The following is a 13741-nucleotide window of genomic DNA, read 5'->3' as shown; positions in this document are numbered from 1 at the left end:
GAGGAAGCAAACTTTTGTATTCACAATCGATGTATTTACATAGACAATCAAGATCATCTGCAAATTTGGCAAAATTGATAGAAACAGGATTAAAACGCAAAAGCCACTTGTGGCCCCTTATAGGAAAAACAATGATCAGAAACTGTAATTAAAAATGTTTTCTATGCACTCCAAATAAAATCCCGTAACATACCTAGGGATAAGCCTAACAATAGATATACAAAGCAATTGTGTAGACAACTATGAAACCATATTGAAGATAAAGAAGAGCACCTAGGGCTATGGGCACAGCCTTAAAATAAAAAGCGCTTGCCTAGTGTAAATGAAGATGTGGGTTCAATCCTTAGCGCGCGGGCACACACACACACGCACACCTAAGCAAGGTACTATATTTCGAGGCCGGGCGTGGTGGCGCACTCTTGTAATCCCCGCGCTTGGGAGGCGGAGACAGGAGGATCGCGCAGGTTCGAAGCCAGCCACGCACGCTGGCTTAGGAGACCCTGTTTCCAAATAAAAATGTAAAAATAGGTCTGGGAGTGTAGCCCGGAGGTAGAAGGGCTTCCAGGAACCCCAGTACCACCAAAAAGGCACTATATTTCGTGAAAGAACTCGAAGATGTCAATTTTTCTTAAGGCATTTTTAAATTCTGAGCAATCCCTATCAAAATTATCAAGTGCTTTTATTTGTTGCTTTGTTTAAAAGAGTGGCCCTTGATAAGCTCAGCCTAAATTCAGAAGGTAGAGTAAACAAATCATGAGTAGTCACACCGTTTGGAAGAAAACCAGTTGAGAGAACTTACACTACTTCAAATCAAGTTAGTATAAAATGGTGGCAATGAAATTGGTCCGAGGTTGTGCCATGGGAGGAGAGATCCTTCCAGAAGAAGGTCTTGACAAGTTCCCAGAGAGGGGGCGCTAGACTCAGAACCAGTGGGGTCCTTTACATAAATGGCAGAAAGGAATTTCTGCATGTCTTAGTGAGGCTCAGAGATTTATTTAGGAGAGCAAGGACACACGTTTGAGGGGGGATGTGGGCCATCGCGTGAGCGAGAGACATTTTTTGGAGTTCTTGACCCCTCTTTTATAGGGTGCTTGGTGAAGGTGGGGTATGGCGAGGCACGGAGAGATGACACCAGTCTGGGGATGGTAAAATGCTTTCGGATAATCTGCTCATTCTCAGGATCCTTAGACTGATGTAGTCTCCATTATCTGGTCAATAGGTAAGCCTGGAGAGTCCTCCAAAGTATAGGTTTCTTAAAATATATCTCTCAGCCTGGCATGGTGGTGCACACCTGTAATTTGAGTACTTGGGAGGCCGAGACAGGAGGACCATGGGTTCAAGTCAGTTTCTGCAATGTAGCTAGGCTCTCGGCAAACGAGTAAGACCTGGTTTAAAATAAAAACAAACAAACAAACAAACAAAAAGGACTGTGAGTGTAGCTCAAAGGTAGAACGTACCTGGGTTCAATCCCCAGTACAAAAAAAGAAAAAGTTGTATTTCTCTTTACTTAATCTATTTATTGCTGGAACAGTTAACAGTGCCTCAGGTAGATTTATAGTTTTCCCCAGAAATTTGGGAGTGACGAGCCTGGAAAAGCACGTAGGACTTCTGAATTAAATTTTTATTTCCTTGCTCTTCCTTTGTCTCCTTTCCTCCGTTTCGCGCTCTTCCTCCTCCTTTTCCTCTTCCTCCTCCTCCTACCCCCCTTCCTCCTCCTCTTCTTCCTCCTCCTACTCCTTTTGTGGTACTAGGGATTGAACCCGGGGGCATTCTACCTCCAAGCTATAACTCTACCCCTTTTCAATTTTTCATGTTGAAATAGGGTCTAGATAAGTTGCTGAGGCTGGCCCAGAACCTGTGATCCTCCTGTTCCAGCCTCCCAAGTCCTGGGATTACAGGTGTGTGCCACTATGCCTGGCTTGCCTTTTTTGAATTATTTATTTATTTATTTATTTATTTATTCATTCATTCATTCATTCATTCTATCTTACCTCACTGGTCAAGGGGTAAGCAAGCAGACCAGTGAAAGAGAAATGAAAACACAGAAACTGATCCAAAGGTATACAGGAACTTACCCTGTGACAAATGGGTGACACTGCAAATCAGTGAGGGAAAGATATATTAGTCAAGGAAGAGGCGCTAAGATAATGAGCTTCCATATAGGAAAACAAAATAAAATTGCATAGCTACCACATACTGTGTACAAAAATTAATTCTGGGTGTATTCATCTTTTAAATGTTCAAGAAAAATTAAAAATAATTTTTTTTGCAGTACTGGGGATTGAATCCAGGGCATTCTATCTCTGAGCTATATCCCCAGCCCTTTTAATTTATCTATTATTTTTATTTTTATTTTATAGTACTGGGGATTGAATCCAGGGGTATTCTGCCTCCAAGCTATACCCCAGCTCTATTTTTATTTTTATTTGGAATCAGTTTCAACATGTAGTGAGATTAATCAACCTAGTAAGAATCTGCTTCCAAACAAAATTGTCATTTGCAGGAAAATGAATGGCTCTGGAGAACATTATGGTAAATGAGATTAGCCAGTCACAGAAAGTGAAGGGCCATGTGTTTTCCCTCATATGTTTTTTATTACTGAGTAGAATTCCATTGTGTGGATATCCCACAATTTTATAATCCATTCATCCCATAGACCATTTTATATCTGCCAGATGAATGGCACTAAAAGAAAAACGTCTGAGTGTTGAGGACGAGGGAACCTCTATTCATAGTTTACTATTTGCATCCCTTCCCCCAGCTTTATGTGCCGTGAGAGCAGGGCTTGCTTTTAGCAGCGGCCTCATTTCCAGTGCCTGGAAGAGTTCCTGGCCCTGACAGAGGCACGGGCCAGAACTGGCAGCGCTGGAGATGCACATAGTCCAACACTCCATTAATAGGAATGGATTCCCAGAAAGGCACTCTTGAAAATCTCTTTTGTGTGTACACAAGAGATCATGTTTGAACATATTTATTGTATCAAAACAGCAACAAGCTGGGCGTGGGGTGGGTGCACACTTGTAATCCCAGCATTCGGGCGGCTGAAATCAGAGGATTGTGGTTCTAAGACAGCCTTAGCTACTTAGTGAGGCCATTGCAACTCAGGGAGACCCTGTTTAAAAAAGAAAAAGACTAAAAATATAGGGCTGGGGTCATAGCTCGAAGGTACAATGCCCTTAGGTTCCATCCCCAGTACCAGAAAAAAAGAAAAAGAAAAAAAAAAAAAACTCAGCAACAAATTAGAAGCAGGAGATTGGATAGATTGTGGAATATACAGAAAATGAAATACTATATTATCAGTCTAAGTGAATGAATTACAAATAAAAGTATCAGTGTAATAAGGGATATTATTTTCTATACTTGAAATATGTTTGCTTGAAGGAGTTATATACTGTCTTTAAGAGTTTAAAGAATGTTAGATAAATGTGGCATAGGGCTCTTGCCTGTAATCCCAGTACTTGGGAGGCTGAGACAGGAGGATCACAGGTTCATCTGTTTCAAAACAGAGAATAAGCTGGGCATGGTGGCGCACGCTGGTAATCCCTGCGCTTGGGAGGCAGAGACAGGAGGATCACGCAGGTTCGAAGCTAGCTGCACTTGCTTGCTTAGGAGACCCTGTTTCCAAATAAAAATGTAAAAATAGGTCTGGGAGTGTAGCCCACAGGTAGAAGGGTTTCCAGGAACCCCAGTACCACCAAAAAAAAAAAAAAAAAAAGAATAAAATAGGCTGAGGGTGTAGCTCAGAGGTAGAACATCCTTGGATTCAGTCTCCATCTCACACACACACACACACACACACACACACACACACGCACACACACACACACACATACACACACATACACACACAGAATGTTAGCTAAACAAAGAACTTTAATATAAAACCCAGTATGATAATTTATAGTAATTTCTTTCGTGTGTGTGTGTGTGTGTGTGTGTGTGTGTGTGTGTGTGTGTAGTACTTAGGATTGAACCAGGGTCTTGTGCATGCTAGGTAAGCACTCTACCACTGAATTACCTCAGGCCAATTTTGCTGCACAAACGTTAAAAATAAAAGCATATATGGTAAGTGGTATGAAATGATGTGAGAGTCCTGAAAGAGGATAAGTTGCAGGGCATATCGATTTATTTAGTGGTACTGGGAAATAGCATGACCTGATTTGATCCACAATTTAGAAAGATTTTCTGGCAGTGGTATGGCAGATAGATTGGAGAAGAAGCAATTAGCAGACCACTATGATGCCCCAGGTGATGGAGGACAAGGGCCTCAGCCAAAGTAGAGGTGGTGGAAGTGAATCTCAGAGATGGTAGGATGCAGGCCCCCAAAACCTCAGTAACTGACCAGTTACGTGGGGGAAGGAGGGTTGAGTCCAGGGATGGACGCATTTCCAGCTGGATGGCTGTGCATGGTGGCGCTGGTCACTGAAGCAGCAGGAGAAACAGGCTTATGGGGGAAGACGTTTAATTTGAGACCTGTTACCATACTGTGGAGCAAAGTTGTAATTGGACATACAGGTCTGAGGCTGCACGCCATATGTGGAAATAGGGTAAGTGTATTTGGAGACCACCTCAGAGTGCTCATAAGTAGAGTGGGGGGACAATAAACTGAAGACAGAGCCACCTTCTGTGTGACCAAAGAATAAAACAGTTAGATATGAAAAAAAAAAAAATAGGAGAGAACGCTACCTCAAAAACCAAAGGGGAAGAAATGTCAAGGAGAAATTTTCAGCAGTATTAAATGCCATAGGGAGGTCAGGGCAGGCAAGGGTGGGCCATATGGAAGCCATTAGTGACCGTTGAAAACAAGTTTATTGGCTTGGTGAGCAGGTTTGCCAGATTGCAGTAAACTTGAAGTGAATGGGAGGTGAAAGTAAAGATAGAAATAACAGCGAGACTTTATTTATTTATTTATTTTTGCGGGTCTGGGGATGGAACCCAGGGGCATTTGACCTCCGAGCTACACCTTCTGCCCTATTTTTTATTCTTTATTTGGAAACCGGGTCTCACTGAGTTGCAGAGGGTCTCACTAAGTAGCGAGGCTGTCCGTGAACCGCGATCCTCCTGTCTCAGCCTCCCGAATGCTGGGATTACAAGCGTGCACCACCACGCCTGGCTTAACAGCAAAACTTTAAACACTTGGCTTTGAAAGAGAAAGGGCTAGAGCTAGAAGAGAAAAAATAACTGGAAGGATGGGAGGTTGTGAGTGGGTTTTTTTTCCTTTTTTGTTTGTTTGATGTTTCTTTGGTAATGGGCATTGAACTAGCATCACTCTGCATCTGAGCTACACTCTCAGCCTTTTTTATTTTCTATTTTGAAACAGGGTCTAAGATTCTGAGGATCTTGCTAAGTTGCTGAGGCTGGCCTCGAACCTGCGATCCTCCTATCTCAGCCTTCCAAATGCCTATATTACTGGCAAGAGCTCCCAGGCCCAGCTTGGGTAGAATTTTTAAGTACTGCAAGAGAGCTCAGGAAGTAATAGGGTTTTCTGAACTTGAAGTTGAAGGTGTTGAGGGCATGTGGGGAAAAAACAGAATAAGCAAGACAGCAGTAGAGAAGACTGGCAAAAAGGAGCAGCTTCACAGCAGTCTGCGTGCCACCTGAGGGCAGAGCACGGAGCACTGCATGACCCGTGGCCATCTGGACACGAGGTGCCAACTTGGGTGGGTTGGCCATGTGCAAGGAAGGAACAGCATAGAATGTCTGAAAACAAGGACAAGGGAGAAGGAGGCTGGGAGTGGGCTGCAGAGACGGTGAGAAGTCAAGGCCACGGGGAAACCAGATCTTGGGCTACACTGAGTCTTCTACATGCACCTTGGAGTTTCATACTGTTTTGTTTTGTTGTTGTTGTTGGTTTTCTTTTTTTTTTTTTTTTTTTTAACTCAAACACAAATTGCTTTATTTTTTTTAAACAATGTACAGTAAAAGCAACACAATAACTTATTTGTAACAAAGTCATCAACAGAACAAAATAAAAACAAAGCTAACAGGCATTGTTCTAGGGCAAATTAGCTATTTCCTTTAAACAGGAAAAATTCCCATAAATCTAGTGGTTCTCAACCCTGTCTGCACATTAGAGGAAAGGAGGACCAGTGTTTAAAAAAATAGCTCTATCTAAGGCCCATCTCAGAATAATGAGCATCGCTCTGTAACAGGGACCAGACAGTTTTAAAGTCCTGTCAGTGTTGAGAACTATAGGTATAAGTCAATAAGCAATAAAAACCATGCCTTCAAATAAATTCAAAACCAAGAAACTGGTCATGTAACAAATGTCCTTCCTTTTATATCTTTAAAGTGTGTTTGGGGGGAGGGGAGGCAGGCACTGACTTATTTCTCATTTTTCTTTATCACCCAGAGTTTAACAAACACCAGATTTTAAACATGCTACACAAAATTCTCACTACTTTTCATTTACAAAGCTCCATCAAAACAAGATTAACTTTCAAAAAGAATCCCCCACATTTCAGGTTTGCATAGATGTTCAAGTCAGCTATTCCACTGAGCCAATAAGATGTATTAGAAAGTATAAATAAGTTGTTATAAAATGATACTCACTTCATGTACCAAATAAATTTTTTTGATGCTGACAAGAGGAAGATATGACTGTTTCCCACCTATAACTAAAACTGCCAGAAATTCCTTTTTATTAGATCAGTTCCTTCCAAGTTAGAACCTAAAAAAATTTTCTTTGTCTTTAAGACGCATAAATACTGCTTCCACAGCTGTACTATAGTACTGACAAATCCCTAGTGGGAGGTGTCAGTAGTAACTAAGGGCATTTATCTTTAAAACAACTTTTCCTCATTTTTCAGGTTTGGAAATGTTACGACGTCAAGTATGGAAAGCAACTTTTCCTTAAGAACATGTGAATTTCCATGGAGATGTCTCCTCCATTCAGGGGATCCCATTTCTTCAGCTCCTCATGTCAGGACTCCATGTCAATCTCAACCACTTCATTCTTGCCTTGAAGTGGTGCTTCTGTTGGTCTGTTTTCACTTACATCTTCAATGTCTGCCAGATCAATAGGCGGTAAAGGATTCCTCCAATACTGGAAGCTATTATACTGCCAAAATTCTTCATTGTGCTGGCGCGGCGGCCCCGCGCGCCCCGCCCCGCGGTCGCCGCCGCCGCCCGGGGCCCGGCGCTCGCGCGAGTCCCGGCCCGGGCCGCCCTGCGGAGGCGACCGCGGCGGCTCGCCGGTGTCCAGGCCGCAGCCCGGCCGCCCGCCGCCCGGGGCGCGGCCCTCCCCGCCGTCGCGGCGCTTGCTGGGCGACGCCGAGGGCTCGGCCATGGCCCCCGCGTCGATCCTGCGCTTGCGGGGCCGGGCGGGGTGCGCGGCGCCCGGCGGCGGGGCCCAGCGCGGCGGCGGCCCCTCCGGGAGCTCGCAGGGCAGGAACCGCTTGCAAGGCACGTGGAACGTCAGCGGCTCGGCCGCTCGCCGCTTGGCCATGGGCCCGGCGCGGGGCGGAGGGCGAGGCCGAGGGCCGGAGGCAGCCGCGCGCTCTCCCCGCCCCGCGCCGCTGCGGCCCGGACGTCGAGCGGCCTGTTGTTGGTTTTCTGGTGATGGGATCCAGGGGCATTCTACCTCTGAGCTACACCCCCAGCCCTACTGTTTTATTCTTTATTTTGAAACAGGGTCTCACTGAGTTGCAAAGGGCCTCACTAATAAGTAGTTGAGGCTGTCCTTGAACTGCAATCCTCCTGTCTCAGCCTCCCAAATGCTGGGATTATAAGTGTGCGCCACCACGCCCGGCTTGAGTTTCATCCTCTATTGGAGGCATAAGAAGTAAGCTTGGGACGCTAAGACAGAAGGACCACAGGTTTGAGGCTAGCCTCTGCAACTTAGTAAGATCCTGTTTTTGAGATAAGAAATAAAAAGGGTTGGAGGTGTAGCTCAGGGATAGAATGCCCCTGAATTCAATCCCCAGTACAAAGAAAGTCAAGAGGAGACAGGAATGTGAATCAAATACCCATGTTCTAGGTGAAGGTTGGGAGACATAATTCCAGCCAGTGTTTGTAATTCAAGACTGCAGGACAATGTCCCATTAAATAAGAAACTCTCTTGAAGGCAGTGTTCCCAATTAGCTACTTCTTTCTTCCTTCATTAATCCTTTTATCCATCTTTTCTTTTCTTTTCTTCTTTTGCGGGGCTGGGGATGGAACCCAGGGGCATTTCACCTCCAAGCTATACCCCCTGCCCTATTTTTTATTCTTTATTTTGAAACAGGGTCTCACTGAGTTGCGGAGGGCCTCACTAAGTAGCTGAGGCTGTCCGCGAACCGTGAACCTCAGGTCTCAGCCTCCCGAATGCTGGGATTACAAGCGTGCGCCATGACGCCCGGCTCCATCTTTTTATTCAATTCTTCAACAACCAAAGAGTATTAAACACTCACTCTATGCCTCTATGCCAGACATCCATCGTGGGAGATGAACAGGCTATCTCAAGTCATCTGTTTCCAAACACACCTGTATCCTTCCTGCCTCACCGTCATATCTTTAAACATCTCTGAATTTGACTGGGAAACAGCTCTGGCTGCCGTCAGACCACAGCCGTGAGGTCTGCACATGCGCAAACTTAGTTGGCGCTATCGTATTGTTATCGCTCCAGCTGAGTTAAGTACACTGTTGGTAATAACATGTTGAGCTCAGTTGCTGTTCACTTTACAAAAAATTGCACTATCATTTACCACTGATATGCAAAGTTACTGTATTTGCAGAAGACATGGAAATACTGAGACAGGAATCTGACATCTGAATAAATCACTAGAGAAACGATTGCGATTCCATATATTTTTGAAAAAAAAAAAAAGAACCAAGTGTTCTTATGGGATCTGAGAAAGATACTCACAAACAAAATTGTGTTGTGTCTTGTTACTGAAATATATACAAAAGTATTTCCTAACATAAGACAAATCATATGATAGAAAGCAGGAATCATCGCCCACATTTCGACACTTGAGAGGTTGGCGTAACTGATTTGGGGCTCACAGGGTTATAGTCAGGGCACTGCGTCATAGTTTAGTTGGCAGGCTTTTCTTTGTTAGTAGTACATAAAACAATGGGATGCTTTACAATTAAATTTTAAATTTGTCTTAGCATAGATAATATATACTAAGTCACGTCTTAAAACTATTTGAACAGTTTCCTTTGGAGAAACACAAACCATAGGAATGACAGGAATCAACTTCTCCTTTTAGTAAAGAAGAAACAGGAGGTGGGCGGCTGGCTCAGTATTATACCCTAAGCTTGTTAAAAGCAGAAGATATTTATTTACTATAGAGAAAATTATCTTACCTTGTGGTAAAATGGGCAAGAATAGATAAAAAATAATCTAATGGCTTGATAGCCTAGACCTCCACTAACAACTCTATGATTGCTTTTTTTCCCCCAATTGGAAGGATGATAAACACCTTTTGCAAATACCAAACTTTGTTATGCCCATCTTCTGTATCTATTTAATCTCCTTAGTTAACTGGTCTTGCTGGGTTTACAGTTTAAATATTACATAGGACACACTCTCATTATCCCTTGCCATTTTCCCCTTGGTAGTCTTAAGTCACATGAGATAGTTTTAAAATAGATATAAATAGCAATTTATTATTTGATGTGACTTTCTAAAAAAAAAAAAAATTAGTTGCTGCACCATCAATTCTCCCCTGGAGGTTGATAGTTAATGAAAGCAGGTGTCCAACCGTGAAAAGCAGGATTAAACTGAGAACAGAGGTGATAGCCATCCTGCCCAATGGATGAAACCACCAATCAACTAGAGATAGACCTATCTTGGCCTGCCCCATCCCTTCTGCTTTGTGCTACCATAGAAGCAATCTCTCTGCTTACCTCCCACAGCTCTCAATATTAGTAAGAAAATATATAGTGCAGGATGTGAAAAATAAAACTGACAGATGCCTCACTTTCTAGTTCTCCGTGGACAGCTGCACACTCTTGCAGAGAGATTTTTATGGTCAGCAGCTACAGTTCATTTTCTTAGGTTCATTATTTTAATCGAATAAGACTCAAATTTGGGATTGTACCCCTTTGGTTATAACAGCTGCTACTTTTTCTGCTCTGCTAAAGAGTGGCACTCTGGTCACCGGCCTCACTGGCTGAGCTACTCCTCCAGTCCTATTCATTTCTCAAATTATTTTGAGACAGAGTCTCGCTAAATTGCTCTGGCTGACCTTGAACTTACAACCCTTCTGCCCCAGACCCCTTGAATAGTGGGATTGCAGATGTGTCCATTGTGTCTAGCTCCAATATTATTAGTGTCACCATTTCCTTTTAGTACTAACATTCTTAAGTGTAACTGTTAATGACTGCACAACTCACTGTTAATGGATCATATTGTTTTTACCCATGCACTGTGATCATAAACTTACATTTAAGGTGGATGTGGTGGAGCATGCCTATAGTTCCAGCTAGGGGGGAGGCTGAGGTGAGAGGGTCACTTTTGCTCAGGCTGAGCATCATAGCAAGACCCTCTCTCAAAGAAGAAATGAATAGGACTGGGGGAGTAGCTTGGTGGTAGAGTAATTGCCTTGCATGTACAAGGCCCTGGGTTTGGTTCCCAGAACTGCAAAATAAACAGATAAAAGTGAATAAATAAGCAAGCAAGTAAGTAAATAAACGTACATTTACCTTTTTGACTATTTTCTAATTCATTTTTATTTGCTATGCAGGTTTTGGTATTTAAATAATGCTGTAATGAACATATTTATGCATTAATGTTTTTGCCTAAAATTGTGAAAATATCACTTGTATAGCTTTAAATTTCCCAGAGCAGAGCTGGGCATGGTACCACATGCCTGTAATTCCAGTACAGAGACAGGAGGAACCCAGGTTTGGGGCTAGCCTCAGCAAACTTAGCAAGACCCTGTTTCAAACAAAAAAATTAAAAAGACTGGAGATATAGCTCAGAGGTAGAAAGCCCCTGGGTTCAATCTCCAGTACCAAAAAAATAAAATAAAATAAATACACTAAAGTGGGAATTAGTGAATTAGTGACCTGAAAGTGATAAAAATGGGCTTGAATTTAGTGTATATAAAAAGTGGGAGGCCGGTCATGGTGGTGCACGCTTATAATCCCAGCATTCAGGAGGCTGAAACAGGAGGATTGTGGTTCACAGACAGCGTCAGCTACTACTTAGTGAGGCCCTCTGCAACTCAGCAAGACCCTGTTTCAAAATAAAGAATAAAAAATAGAAGCCGGGCGTGGTGGCGCACCCTTGTAATTCCCGCACTTGGGAGGCGGAGACAGGAGGATCGCGCAGGTTCGAAGCCAGCCTCCTTGGCTTAAGATACCCTGTTTCCAAATAAAAATATAGAAATAGGTCTGAGAGTATAGCCCGGAGGCTACCAAAAAAAAATAATAATAAATAGGGCTGGGGGTATAGCTTGGAGGTAGAATGCCCCTGGGTCCCATCCCCAGTACTGCAAAAATAAATAAATAAATAAATATTTAAAAATAAGGGGCTAGGCATGGTGGTGCATACCTATAATCCTAGTACTTGAGAATCACTAGTACAGGAGAATCAGATTCAGGATCAGCTTCAGCAACTTAACAAGACCCTGCTTCAAAATAAATAAATAACTAAAACAAACATATCAAAGTCAATCACTAAGCCGAGCATGGGAAGCAGCGAGGGGGAGGGAATGGGGCTGGAATTGGTTAAGGGCTAATTGGCAATGTGTGCGTGTATGTCTCCACCATCTTTTATCCCATTAAGATGTATGACTACAATGCACCAATAAAAAAATTAAAATAAATAAAAAATTAGAAGCACTGGGTATATTTTGGAGGTAGAATGTTACTGGGTTAAATTCCTAGTACCTAAATAAATAGGTGAATGAATGAATGAATGAATAAATAAAATATTTTTTGAATGCATGAACATTTACCTATCACCGTCAGGGAAGGGCCCCTTGTTCCAAGAGAATAACTGGGCATGTGTCCAGCAATCTGGGATATATCCTGCTTTTTTGTCCTTTTCCAGGGCAGGGGAAAACGTTGGGGTAGGGAGAGAGCAAACGACTTGGAAGGTTCTGCATTCATCTATGTCTCGCAACCTCTGCTCTGAGACCACGACGCCCAGGACTCGCCACGAAATACTACGTGTCACAATCACACTCCCCTGCCGGTCCAGTCGAGCCACGTGATCCGAGACGGTGGGCGGCAGCCTGACCTCCGGCCACACTTTGTCCTTCTGCTGATGTCATAGAACACTGTGGCCGGGAGCTGGACCCAGCCAGCCAGGAGCTCGGCTCTGGCCGAGTGGGGGTAATCCCCTAGCTTGGCACCCGGCAGCTTCAGAGGACAAACAATTTGATCTGAAAGCTCTTAGGTCACACTTTCTAACACAGCTGTTAGAACACACACCCTGTAAACAGGAAATGTCAGGAAATACAACCGAGTACTTGTTATTTTTAATTTGGAAGAACTCTTAAAGAGCCCGAGCAGAGGGTGACATTTATTTGGCATTATAGTTAGCAAGCTACAGCTTCTCCTTAATGGTGCTGGTTTTATGTTCTGTGCCACTGTGCGCCTACTGTGGCTTAATGGGAACTTGAATATTCCCCAATTAATCTGTAACTCATTTTACCTTGTAAAATGAGTGTCTCAGACAAGGGAGTTGTATGTTATTTAGCTCACTTTTGCTTTCATGGAAAAGAAAAAGGTCTGCTCTACTCTAAACCAATATTTAGATACCACTGTGCTTGGAATACTGAGAAAAAGAAAACCTCGTAAGCCAGAGCAGAGGGGAGGCTCCAGTTGCCTGAATAGCATCATCGGAAGCTAAAATTAATAACTGCTGTGTTCTCCAACAGGCTTAGCTGTGGCCCAGCCCTCCACGTGCCATCTGTTTCCGTCACTTGGTCTCCCCAGACAGCTTGTCTCACACCTCAGGGCATTTGCATGTGCCCTGCAACATCTGGAATATTCCTGTCCCTTTCTCTTCCCCTCTTTATTTGGCAAATTCCTGTTCATCATGTAAGGCTGAGAGGTTATTTGATTTGGCCGTTGCAGAAAGACGATATCTGACAGTGGAAAGAATCTGGAGGGAGAGTGCAACATAACTAGGTTTGGGTTCCAAGCCTGGAGTGGTGGCTCAAGCCCGTAACCCCAGTACTTGGGAGGTTGAGACAGGAGAATCATGGGTTCAAGGCCAGCCTCGGAAATGTAGCAAGGCCCTCAGCAACTTAGTGAGACCCTGTTTCAAAATAAATAATAAAAAGGGGTGGGGGTGTAGCTCAGAGGTAGAATGCCCCTGGGTTCAATCTCATGGAAGGAAGGAAGGAAGGAAGGAAGGAAGGAAGGAAGGATCTTGGTTCCATTTATCACTAGATGAGTGACCTACCTAGTGATAACTTTTTCTTTTCTTTCTTTCTTTCTTTCTTTCTTTCTTTCTTTCTTTCTTTCTTTTTTTTTTTTTTTTTGGTACTGGGGATTAAACACAGAAACATTCCCCCCTGAGGCACACCCCAACCCCTATTTTTTTAGTTTTTAAATTCTGAAGCAGGGTCTTGTGAAGTTGCTGAGGCTGGCCTCAAATCTTCTATCTTCTTGTCTCAGCCTCCCAAGTCTAGAATTACAGGTGTGCACAATTGCAATTGGCCTAATGATAATTTGACCTCTGTGAGTCTGTTTCCTCCTCCACTATCGGAGCTAATACCTCACTCGCTGGAGCGTGATAGCACTCACAACTATATAAAGTAGACACTCAGTGGACACCCATTTTCTGCCTCCATTC

General features: G+C 43.4%; 1 protein-coding gene across 1 annotated transcript; it reads right to left on the bottom strand.

Moving 5' to 3' along the window:
* Positions 1-6922: 6922 nt before the first annotated feature.
* Positions 6923-7447, bottom strand: LOC308259793 (uncharacterized protein C9orf40-like; the record flags this gene model as incomplete). The annotated part of the gene is made up of 1 exon (XM_080691050.1): positions 6923-7447. The coding sequence occupies one exon, from the start codon at positions 7445-7447 to the stop codon at positions 6923-6925; it is 525 nt and encodes a 174-aa protein (XP_080547176.1).
* Positions 7448-13741: the final 6294 nt, after the last annotated feature.

This window comes from Muscardinus avellanarius, assembly GCF_963383645.1.
Source record: "Muscardinus avellanarius genome assembly, chromosome: 3".
NCBI classification, from domain to species: domain Eukaryota; kingdom Metazoa; phylum Chordata; class Mammalia; order Rodentia; family Gliridae; genus Muscardinus; species Muscardinus avellanarius.
The sequence above is the reverse complement of the archived record's forward strand: the minus strand, read 5'-3'. Positions and strand labels throughout refer to the sequence as shown.